General features: G+C 41.2%; 1 protein-coding gene across 1 annotated transcript in view; it reads right to left on the reverse strand.

Annotated features, from left to right (window-relative positions):
* Cfap57 (cilia and flagella associated protein 57) overlaps positions 1 to 12,910 on the reverse strand; it is a 69,860-nt gene extending 56,950 nt beyond the window's left edge. The window contains exons 1-4 of the mRNA XM_076862863.2: positions 12,754 to 12,910; positions 7,200 to 7,516; positions 4,787 to 5,073; positions 2,674 to 2,881 (exon numbers count right to left, since the gene is read on the reverse strand). Of these exons, the coding sequence (XP_076718978.1) occupies positions 2,674 to 2,881; positions 4,787 to 5,073; positions 7,200 to 7,516; positions 12,754 to 12,910 (969 nt within the window). The remainder of the gene's footprint in view (positions 1 to 2,673; positions 2,882 to 4,786; positions 5,074 to 7,199; positions 7,517 to 12,753) is intronic.
* Positions 12,911 to 13,007: the final 97 nt, after the last annotated feature.

Raw genomic sequence — 13,007 nt, forward strand, 5'->3', positions numbered from 1 at the left:
ACTTGAGATTCCCCTTTCAATAGCATTTATCTAAACCTCACTCCTGCCCACCTGTTGGAAGTCCAGGGCATGTGCTACCTGGCACCAGGCATAACAGTGTGCATTTCAGGGCAGCAGAGGGCTGTGGCAGCCCTTCCACCATGTGTGGTAGTGACAGGGTAGAGAAAAAAGAAGAGTCACACAGTTTCTGCCAGTAGTCTCTGACAGGGTCTACGGTTCTCAGCTAGACAATAAAATCAGATTTCCTTTCCCTGGCTGTTCATCTTCTTCTATTGGCAATCAAACTTATTGAAGGGCTGGCCTACACACCTATTTTTATTTTTATTTATTCCCTTTCACTATGTATGGCACTGTGTCAGCTTAGAACCAACTTCCTTAACAAGACTCCTAAAGTGCAAGAAGTAAAATAAAAAAATCAATATATGGGATGGTATCAAGCAAAAAAACTCCTGCACAGCTATTTCTGCTTCCTTACCACAAACTCAATTTTTAATTCCTTAGCATTGACTTCCACTGCATCATTCTATCCTCAGGAAGATCAGAGATCTCCTTATCAGAAATCTCCCTGCTCAGTCCTCATTATCTTGGCTTTTCCTGATCTGTGGAGCTGAGGGCAGGACCCACCTCCCTAGGGGGCAGGACACTGGGCTCTCATGCTTAGGCCCCTCTGCTTGGAGTGCCATCTTTTTTTTTTTTTTTTTTGAGAGAATTTTAATATTTTTTTTTTTTTTAGTTTTCGGCGGACACAACATCTTTGTTTGTATGTGGTGCTGAGGATCGAACCTGGGCCGCACGCATGCCAGGTGAGCGCGCTACCGCTTGAGCCACATCCCCAGCCCTTGGAGTGCCATCTTTCCATGCAGTCCAATTCTTCTTCATGCAGTCAATTCCCTTGCTTTGGCAGGACAGAGCTGGCTCTAGGAAACCTTCCCTGGCCCGCCCTGGCTGGGTGTGCACTGATATTCCCTTATGTGCCCACAGTCCCTGGGAGTTCCCTCTTGTCACATTTATCACACTGTGAAAAGTACAATGGGTGCCCTCGTACTGGAGACCTTGTCCCACCACTGCATCCCAGTGCTCACAGCAATGCCTGGCATGTAGGAGGTGTTCAACAAATGGATGGCAGCAGCTTTCTTGTTCTCTTCCAGAGACGGTGAGTTCCTGCCCCTGTGGCTTCCTGCCCTCTTCCTGGCTTATCTTCTTCACTGAGTTGATCCCCATCTGACACCCTGATTGCATTTGTTTCTTTGCCTGTCCATTGAGGTCTAACATCATGCTCCTCATGTGATGGCTTCTCCACTGTATTTCCAGCCCCTGACACAGAGTCTGGCACATGGTAAATACTCCAGTATTCATTAAATAAATAAATCAAGAAACATAAGAGTGGGTTGCTTTATAGGCAAAGTAAGCTCACACCACTCCTGCTTTCTCCCCCTCAGCCCACACCCTCCTCACTCTGACCCACGATTTTCCTCTTTGGCACAAAACCCTAAGCATTCATCTTCAAAGCCTGGCATCACCTCTGAGGGCTCCTTGCCTCTCTGACCTCCCACCTCCATTCACACTTAACCTTCAGGAAGGTGCTCTCTTTCCCCCCTTCCCTGGTACCTATTACCATCATCTTAGACCTCACTATCTTTTGGCTGCCATAACAAACACCTCTCAACGGATTCCTAATCATAGCTAAACAACTACTACTATTCTTGGAGCACCACACCCCAAGCACTGCACACACTGATTTTCAGAGACTGTCATTTCATTCTTTCGACAACCATCCTTCTTGGTGTAAGTGTGCTACTTTTTTCAATAAAGAAACTTGGATTTTGGTAGATCTAGCAACTCATCTCGAGTCACTCAGTCAATAAATGGCAGATCTAAATCAGAATTCATTCTTTGTATTTTTAGCAGCTTTCAATCCAATGCCTCTAGACTCACCCCTACTATGTATTACGGGCAGATCAGTGTTTTAATAAGCATGACCTTTCCCACTAGACAGCCTTACAGGGTGCTGCTGAGTTATGCAAATCACACCCCCAGGCTGGTGTTGGAGATCTTTGACCAACCTCAGCTCCCCTCTTACCCTTTCCAGTGCCTTCAATCCCTCTTGGCTGTGGAACAGGTCTTCCCCACATACCCCTGCTTGTCCCAGGATGCCTCTGCTAAAGCTGTCCTCTTTATCTGGAGTACCTAGTTTGTTTCTTCCTGTCAAATGCTATCCATCTCCTAAGACCCTGCCTCAAAGATTACCGTTAAGCACCAAGGAGCCTTCTAGATTCTTCCCCAACTCAATATATAATATCTCTCTTTACAATACCTTGTATCATTTATTCCATAAACATTGCTGGCTGCTTACTAAGTGGCAAGTAATATGTTTGGTCTTAAACATTAAAACTGATCTAATAATTACTATGAGAACACTAAGATTCCAAGAAGAAATGTAATTTACTCTACAGTTCTTTCCCAGGATTCAAAACTAGACCTTCCTGCTCCTAAACCCCAATTTTGTCTGCTTTATCCTGAAACCTCCCTCAAGACAGATTCCATCTCAAGTCACCATTTCTGTTCAGCCCTCCAACCCCATCCCTCTCCATCAAGTGCCCTGTCAGAGCTCTGCTCTTGGACAACAAATGCCAGTGGGACCCTGGTTTGCTTCTTCCTTCCTCTCTTTCTTACCCGGATTTCCCTGCTCTCTCGGTAAAAGTCCTTTTCTTCTATCTTTTCAAACAGCAGAACTCTTCCGGGTCCAGCAGAGCAGGCAAACCCCTTTGAATAGGCAGCAATGGCGAACACTCGGGGCATGACCAGTTGGTTGTGGCTACTGGTCGTCACAATCTGTTCAAAGGAAGGGACTGGGGAACTGACTGGTGGAAATTCGACCAGGCTGGAAAAGGAAAACAGCACATAACGGGGTCAGACAATCCCACGAGATGAATTCTGCCCAGAAGAAGAAAGGGGGCTGTCCTTGGATGTGGTAGAAGCCACTCAATGATCTCCTTTCCTATTGCCAAACTGCTGTCCTTTGGCCTGGGAATGCCACAAACTCCAAAGACAGAAGACTGGAAAGCTACACATTTATTTGGTAGTTTCACAACCCTCATGGTCATAATAATGATATGATGATTCCCATTTTGTTTAGATAAAAGTGTCTCAGAAGGGTTGAGTTTTCTAAGTTCACACAACTGTTGCTGAGATTGGATCCAGGTTTCCATTTTTATACCCTTATTAATCCATTTGTATAATACATATTTATATTTGCTTATAAATATTTATCTGAAGTTATACTGTGTTAATGGCTTTGTGAAATGATGGTAAGAAGGACTGACATAGTCCCTGCTCTCAGAAGCTTACAGTCTAGAGGGATATATACCAAGGACTGTTAGGGACAGCTGAGTACAATGACAGAGGAGCTCATCAGCAGATAACAAGGGCTTTCTGAGGACAGGCACAGAGGAGGTGCACTTATCTGAGGGGAGCAGAGGTAGAGAACTCCCAGCTGAGACCTGCAGCACAAACAGGAGCAAGTCAGGTGTGTGCATGTCTGGGGTATGGGGTGAAGTCGGGGGTGGAGGGAATTGCATATGGCCCAGTCCACAAGCAAGGGAGTGCCTTGGGCATGTGAAGCAGATCCAGGCAGGAATTGAAGCTCCATGTCAGAAAGGGTAAGAATGTCAAGGATGTGTGGGCTGAACAATGTGGTCTGGGCTTTGTGCTAGGAGTCCGGACCCACTGAAAGACAGTGCACACAGCTCACTGGAGAGGGCACAGGGACTTATTAGGAGACTTCCACATAATCATAACAAAAAGGAGATATCACTGTCATGGGAAGATGTTGAAAATGGGTGGACTGAAAGTCACTGAGGAAGAAGAATCCACAGGATGCCCTGTGGTTGAGGGCCTGGGCTTTGGGGTTGGACAGATCTCAGTCTGAATCCTGATCCTGCCATTTAGAGTATGGTGATCTTGCGAGAGTCATTTAACAACTTTAAGCCTATTTCCTGCTCTATAAAATGGCCATGATAATCATATATACCACACAGGTAGGACTCAAATGGGAATATACAGAATGTGATTAAAACAGTGTCTGACACATTCAATGACACTTTCCAGTATGTGTGAACTCCTCTTTGCCCATACCTCTTTCAGATTTAGGGACGACATTCCCTAGCACTTCTGTTATCTGTCACCTCCCACTCAATTTTGAGCTCCTAGAGGACCTGCATCCTCAGTACCTAAAAAGATGCCTTGCACATTGCAAGCGCCAAGTGGGCATGTATATAATAGTTCAGTAAACCAGGCAGCCAGCCAATAGAACAAATATTTTTGAAAAAACGATAATTTTGAAGACTAGTTATGATAAAGTGTGTATAGAATTATAGAATACTTTCTTTTTCTCCCCTTTATTTTGTGGTATTGGGGGTTGAACCCAGAGGCTCTCTATCACTGAGTCATACATACTCCCAGGCCTTTAAAAAATTTTGTTTTGAGACAGGGTCTTGCTAAGTTGCTGAGGCTGGCCTCAAACTTGGGATCCTCCTGTCTCAGCCTCCTGAGTCCCTTACAGGCTTCACCAGCTTAAAATGTGTATAAAAGAAATTAGGTATCATAATAAAAAAATTATATCTAGAAACGGTTATAATTGGCAGATTGGTGCTTGAATACAGGAAGAAGGAAAATGAACATAGTTTTTAAGGTAGAGGGGTTATGAGTGAATTTTGAAGAGTGCCCTCTCTGATTAATGTTCTCAGTACAGTGAGCATGTGGGTATCAGCCCATGGGGCACCGTTACCTCTCTGACTCGTGGATAACCTCCAGGTTCTTTAAGGTATCGGTGGGCTCCTTGACCATTATGTTGGTTTCCCAGCGCTGGTCTCCAGATTCAAAGAGAAAAAGCTTTCCTGTATCAGTGCCAACAATGACCTTGTCTTCAGCCACCCAGGCATGGGCTAGATAGTTTTGGATTTCTCCTCTCTGAAAATTGGTTTGCTTTAGGGTTCCCTCAGCAAAACGCAGAAGCTTAAACATTCCATTTCCAGTGACACAAACCTGAGTATTATCCTGGGGATTAATGCTCACCTGTAAAAAGTAAGAGAATAAAAGCAAAAGATATATATAAAAACTAACCTTAATGGAATTATTTCCAACTTTTCAAATTAATACTCATTTCAGGTAGTTCAGAAACTCCCTTACACATCACTAAGTCAAGGAATTTTATACCATGTTTGATGAGGGCACACATGTGTATCCATGTAGATGTAGGGCCCATGAGTTCCACAAAGAAAATCTATAAAGGTGAAATGCAGAATGAGCATGTTCCAACAATAATCAAACTCTGTGCCAACAAAATGGAATGAAGCTCAGTGTGAAGAGTGGTCTCAGTGATTGGGAGACCCGTGCCTGAGATTGGGATCCCTGATAACTTCATGGTTGTGGCATGCTTGGTGCCTGGGAAAGTTTCTGTGCAAAGGTGCAGGATGCTGGGTTGCTGTGGTAATGCCCTCCATGGGGAGTCTCTATGCTAGAGCTTATCAGCTTCAACCTTGCTCTAAGGCCCACAGCTCCTGGGAATAGAGGAATTCTCTTGCTAAGACAACCACAATGTTTTACCAGCTCTGCTGCTCCTGAACCTGCCGCATAATAGTAACTTTAAACAATGAATTTTCTTGAGAGCTACACAATGCTCCTATAATTGTAGAATGTAACTGAGGAATAAGCTGCATAATGTTGCTAACTCTGTAACTTTCATGAATACAAAGAATAATGCTTGCATAGTCTTTAATCTGATTAATGATGTGTGTGTGTGTATGTGTGTGTGTGTGTGTGTGTGTGTGTGTGTGTGTATATATATATATATATATATATATATATAAAATAAAGATTGCTGGTATAATTCTTTAGACCTGCTTCTCCATCAGAGAGTAATGCTCCACCCAATCCCAGGTGTTAATTTCACAATCTGAGTTTGTGAGTCTTATTTCTTCCAATCTCCCATCACCCCTCACTGGAACCTGCTATTTTGGCTGCACTGGCCGTGGCAGCTCAGCTAGAAATGGAGAAATGAGGGATGGTCAGGTGTGTGCACATGTCTAGGGGCATGGGGTGGAGTGGGGGGATGGAGGGAATTGCCCTGTTCATGGAAGAAAGAAATCACCTATCAGGAGAATCTGCATGGTCTCCCACCAACTGAGTTTCCTTCCCTAGAGGCTCTATCCTAACATACTCTAATGGGCAGGCAACCTGCTCTCCTCACTAGGCATGGAGCAACTTGCAGGGCTGTGTGTGGCTTCTTCATCTCTGTATTCCCAGCTGGGTTCATAGTGGGCATCCAATAAATGTTCAGTGGATCTACTTGAGAGGAGATGCTCTCTGCACGGAGCAGGGATGCCTCCTCAGGCCTCACTATGGCCTGCCTTTGGCTTGATTCTAAGATCACCAAGCAAACATCTGATTACTAATTGTGCCTCTAACCTTCTCTGTATTAGGAATGAAATACACTGGATAAATGATGTGAGTTTTCTGGTTGTGATGTCAATCTCCTGTGAGATGCTAATTGATTAGCTAGTATCTCTGGACATAAACAGAACTGAGATCTTGATTTCTAAAACTGAGTATAGGATCCTAGACTGAACCAAGATAAAACCTTTGAACTCCCTGCCTAAGAGGCAACGAGCTTCCTAATGAGTCTTCTTTATTTTTCTCTCAAAATACAATCAAGAATTGTTACTCAAATAACCACAATTTCACTGAAAGCTTCCTAAAATGTACCATTTTGCACTGCATTCTTGAAATCTTCCTGCTGCCTAGCAAAACTGCTGGAAATGACCAAAGGGCTCGGGAGAGCATGCAAGTGAGCCTGTTTTAAAAATTCACCTCTGGGCCTAACCTGTAACCAGAAAGCAGTTCTAGGTAGAGGAAAGAAGGCAGGAGCTGGAGTCAGGGAAAATCACCTGTGTGATTTTGGATGAATTATTTAATCTCTTGGAGCCTCAGCTCCCTCATCTGTAAAATGGGAATAATAATTTTGCATTCCTTATATAAAATTATATCTATCTATCTATCTATCTATCTATCTATCTTCCTTGTGAGACCAAAATTTTAAAATGCATGTAAGAAATATATACTATGGTACAAAACAAGGATTCAAGAAAAGACTGCTCTTACTATTCTATGAGCTACATGATACCTGTTATACTAGGGGGTACCTGGTAGATAGGGTTGTTCTGAGTGTCAGTTCTAATAATGGCCATTACTTTCTGCTTTTCCCACAGCCAATAGACAAGGTTTGATTCTGGAGGTGATGTCTGAGTCAACAGATATTTGGAGTCTGGAGAAAAGGCCATGCTGATAAATTTCTGAACTGGAAAGTCAAAAGTATTAAGGACTTTGCGCTTCCGGCACGGGATGGATGACAGCTCATAAATGGTGATGACAGGTTTCTCCTGCACAATCTCGGAGATGGCGAGGTACCGCCGATTGGGGCTGATGGACAAGGCCAACATGCCCTGACTCTTGTCTGAGCCTGCAAACAGAGGGAAAAGGGGACAGTGAGGGTAAGTTGTGCTTTCACCAAGACTCAAGCAGGCTCAGCAGGGACACTGCTGACAGAGGAGAAAGGTGCACGAACACCTAGTTATCAGTTCCTGGCCATCCCTCCGTACAACTACACCTGGGGTGTTATGAAAATGATCAGATGGGCACCTCACTGAGGATGAGGTGGGAGAAGTCAAGGTACCCTTCGTGGAGGAAGAGGAGTTGGGATGGAGGATGGGATCTGTGGTGGCAAAAGTTGGAGCAATGTTGTGGAGGTGACAAAGAGTAGAGTGCTGTGGGGGAATTGGTAGCAGCAGGTATTGCTGGAGAAATGTATGTGAGTCAGGATGACCAAAGATGGATCCGGAAGAGAGGAACAGGTCCAATCATAGAAGCTTTAGCGCTCTGAGTGGCCAGCACTCAATACTTTTAAAGGCCGGGATATTAACTCAGCCTCTCTTATATTTAGGTGATCTGTGTGACATTTTAGTTATGAGATGGATGCAGAAGTCTGCTGAAGTGGTTTTATGATAAAGCTTTATGTTTTCTTGAAGATCAAGGGCAGATGCATTCTATCCCCCTTCTCCTGGAATATAGAGGTAATGTCTCAAGATATAGCAGTTTTCTTCCATTCATGAAGTAATGAGCATGAAAATGAAAGCTGTGGTCCTCTAGAAAGCAGAGCCTGAGGCAAAGATTAAAATGTAAATCTTTTTTTCAGGAAATTCAATGAGGGCCACATTGCAATTTTCATGGGCCCTAGACACTTTTGTTTACATATGTCTCTTCCTCCATAAAATAGTACAAATATATTTATTTTTCTACACTATTTAAAAAAATACATGCAATCACACATTTGATGACTGCATTAATATAAAGATGAATATGATTCGGGCTGGATTCACTCTTATATATTCATTATTGTTATATTTACTTTTTCTTATTTTAAAACAAATTTAAAATCATGGGCCCCTAAAGGTATTGTGAGCCCTAGGCACTGTGCATAGTGGAAAAGTCTTCTGTGGGTATGGGGACCTGGGCAGGGAGGATGTGTGAAGCAGGGGAAGATGCGCTAGGAAGCGATGGGCTAGGTCCCCGTCTGATGGACTCCATGCTGGAAGGGTCATAGCAAGTTGCCCAGCACATGGAACTTTTCTGGAAGAGCTGCAGGCAATAAGGGAAGCTCAGGGAAGAACCAGGTTTCGGGGTCATTGAGAACTTTGCAGATGATTTTGGACTCCACCTGGGAAGCAATGAAAACCACTGAAAACTTTTAGGAAAGGTCAGACAGGTGTATAGAAAGAGCCTCTGGCAGCCAGATGGAAGGCAGCCCTGGAGGGGATGAGAGTAGCCAGCAGGTTATTTGCAGAAGCGAGAGGTTAGGGTGGCAATACACTATAAGGTGGCAGTAGGGGTGAAAGTAATGGGAGGAGGGGAGATTAGAGAAATGCCAATAGGTAGAACCAGTAGGATTTAGTGACTGCTGGAGTGAGGGAGAGAAATGAGAATGAATTCAGGTGACGGGGACGAATGGGACCCCTGGATAGAATTTAGACTGAGGGGTGAGTTAGGGGTGACGGTGAAGACTATGCCCCATGACTCGCTTACACAGCCCATTCACATACTTAATATTTATGTGTATTTGCTCCCAGCTTTTTACAATTTTTTTAAGCTTAAACCTTTAATTCATCTTGGACCCATGATGATAAAAAAAATGAAGTGAGGATATAAAGTGGTTCCCATTTCTCAAATACCTAGTCAGTTGTCCCAGCACTAATAAATAATGAACGAATATTAAACTTATATTTTTACATATATAGCATTGGATTTCTAGAATATATCTATGCTAGGACAACATGACTTTTGTAGTCATATCTTTATCATGAGTTTGAATATCTGGCAGTTTGATCTTTAGGAAATAGCAGGAGAAAAGAAGAAATGAGAATTGGATTTTTTGATACAGTGCACAAGGTATATTGTGGGGCATGTGGGTAAAGAGGCCTAGCAGTTAGATATGATTCTAAAGTTCAGGGCAGAGGGTGGGACTAAAAACTCAGATTTGAAGTAAAAGGCCTGGTGAGAAGCTAAAGCTGAGAGCATAAGATTGCCTAGAGAAGATGAAGGAAAACTCACTCCTCCTGGGTTCCCTATTTTAGGTGGTCTTCTAGCTATAGCCCTTACCAGGGGATCAAATCCAGGGGCCACCTGGCATTTGCATTGCATTTTCTATATCACATTCCAGGTACCCAGGACTCTGGAATTCCCTGCCTAAATGGTCCTGAGTCTACCGACAAGACCAGCATTGGCTCTTTCCTAGGTCAGTCTCTACCATCAGAGAAGGCCTAAAGATGTTCAAAGGGTGACTGTTTACAGGATATATGGGCAGCATTTAAGTGTACAGCTGAGAGGACCCACATATATGAAGGAGGTCCTGCTGATATAAAATGGAATTCAGAGCAGAAGAGATGTGGTATAGAGGAAGTATGAGAATATGAGTATAATAACTGAAATGATAATCTCAACGGATATACTAAATTGTAGGCTAGATATGGCTGAAAAGAGATTCAATGAAGCCAAGAGATAAATACAAAGAAAAAAGAGTTTAAAAACATGGAGGGTTAGAGTTGAGATGGTCTGGAGTTCTTGGAGATAACAGAATGAATGAAAAAGGTACTGTATTCCAAAGTGACAATTGTTAAAAACTCTCTAGAATCACTGCGAGATGCCTAGCCTTGGATCCAAGAATCCCTAGGAAGATTAGAAAGGGAAAATAAAACCTACAATATAATAAAAACAGACACAGAAAACTTCTTAAAAGCATCCAGAAGAACAGACTGATCATCTATAGATAGAAGACCCAATGGCTAATGGCTTAACCACAACAAGAAAACAGAAGTAAAAAACAATGCAGCAAAAACTGCAATGTGCTGACAAAAATTCTATACCTGGCCAAATTCTCTTTCAAATATGAGGATGAAATTAAAGTAATTTTAAATTAACAAAATCTGGGAGCATCTACCATTAACACTTCATCACTAACTGTAGAAGGAAAATGATTGCAACTGGAATATCTGATTTCTAAAGAGTCATGGTGGGGGAAAAAAAAGAATCATGGTGGACAGAATTCAGTAAACTTGAGAGCAAATATAAACAAATGTCTATATAAAACAATGACTGATTTAATATTAGAAATCCATATAATCTTATGGAAATATAGAAAGTGCATGCAATAAAATTCAATATGTGTTCATTGGGGGGAAAAGCATAGCAATCTAGAAAATTAAAGGATTTTCCTTAACTTGATAAAAGGCATTGACAACTGCCTGCAGTAAACATCCTTCTGTGTAACAAATATTGAAATAATTCCTTTTAAAAGTAGAAGCATGACAAGGATGTTCTTTCATTGTCCCTATTCAACTTTGTCTGGAGGTGCTTGCCAGTACAGTAACACAAGAAAAAGAAATAAAACCATCATTTTTTGTAGATAATATGACACTCTACGTAGAAAACCCCAAAGAATCTACAGATTTGTTATTATAATTAACAATAGTTGAGCAAATATGTTAGACATAAAAAAGCCAACTATATTTAATACAGTTTATTCTAACAGAATATTACCTGACTTCACTAAAACTAAGAATTTCTGTCCATCAAAAGATAACACGGGGGAGAAAATTCAAGCTCCATATAGGAATGATTAGTACATAGACAATACAAAGTGTGTCATTAAGTCAATAAGGAAGTTACTAAAACAAAACAAAACAAAAAAACCCCAAGCCCCATGAAGAACAATAGAAAAATGGATTAAAAAGCTTGAATGAGACATATAACACAAGGCTAAGTAGGAGTAGTCTGTAAATATGTGAAAAGATACTAATTTGCATTAATAATAGAGAAAGGCAAACTAAAAATCACAATAAGATACCTCTTCTCAAGCATTAGACTAGCAAAAAATGAGAGGTTGAACATGACAAAGGGTTGGTAAAGTTGTGGAAGAATGAGGACCCTTATGCATTGCTGGCACTAAGGGTCCTCATTAATTTTATTCCTGGATGTGAACCCTAGAGAATCTTTGCAAAGTGCAGGAACATGTATGAATGCAAGAATATTTATAGTGGTAACATTTCTAATAGCAAATAGCTGTTATTTCCCCGAATGCCCCTCAAGCCTAGGATGGGTATATAAATATATATATTTGAGACATTATATTCAGAGATTGGAATACTATGCTACAATAAAATGAACTCAGTTATATGTATCAAGATGCATGAATCTCAAAAGCATGATGTTGAACAAAAGAATCAAGTTACAGGCTACATACATTATGATTCCATTTAAATAAAATTGGAAAATAGCAAAAATAAAAATATATTTTGCATAAAGTCACACATATATGTAATAAAAGCTGTATGGAAAATAATTACAAAATTCAAAATGGGGGTGTGTGAGGATGGGAGAGAAGTACTGGAACTGGCAATGTTCTATATATTATCTTGGATGGTTCATAGATTTTCATGTAATAGTAATTCTTTATTACATATATTGAGTATATTCTTTTATATGCACATACCATAATAAAGCGTTTAACACAATACAGAGTGGGGAAAAAGAGTGGATTGAATTGTCATAAATATCACTGACAGGATGAATGAGAACAAAAAATGTAATGTCATACAAATATTTTTTTGTGTGTGACTAAGGGTAAAATTTTCTGTGTCTTCATTGTACCAGGATTTAAAAGGTGTACTGAAGATGGTGTATTTTGGAAAACTTGTGTTTACAACTCCAAAAGGGGGTCTGGTGAGGACAAAGCCAATGACACTGAAGATGCATAAAAAGAGATCTAAAAAATATTGTTTTCCTGAAATTACAATGCAAAAATACTTTAAAATTAATATTAATTTTGTTAAATTTAATTTTTTTTTTGCTTCTTGGTTTTTTTCTTTTTCTTTTCATTGTTCTTCTTCTTTTTTGTGCTGCTGAGGATTGAATCCAGGCCTTGTGCATGTGAGGGAAGCACTCTACCAAATGAACTATATCCCCAGCCCAACCGTATCTTTGATTGTTCTATAATAAATAATGCAAGTTGACTTTTATTTCTTCTAACTTTATAAAACTGTAATATTCCAGTTGTCATAAACTGTCTTTCCAAACGTGATTTTGAGATTACAGGGTTCTATTTGGCACGAGCCGTTAATGTATACGTCAGGATGTTAAGGATTTTACCTGGAATGAATTTTTGCCACTTCTGATCCACATTGTACTTCACACAATGATTTCCTGAAGGATATATAATAATCTGTTCATCGAAGAAAAAGATATTGTTGGCCACGTGGGCTCGAAGACCAAAAACATGCAGCCACTGAGCTACGACGGTAGACATGATCCCTTGCCAGAGTTCTGCTAAAGACCAAGCAGCGGGTCAGAGCAGAGTAAGTGCATCGCCCCGCCCCACCCAGGACACGCCCCTGGCCCCGCCC

The sequence above is a fragment of the Callospermophilus lateralis genome, chromosome 7 (genome assembly GCF_048772815.1).
Source record: "Callospermophilus lateralis isolate mCalLat2 chromosome 7, mCalLat2.hap1, whole genome shotgun sequence".
NCBI lineage: Eukaryota > Metazoa > Chordata > Mammalia > Rodentia > Sciuridae > Callospermophilus > Callospermophilus lateralis.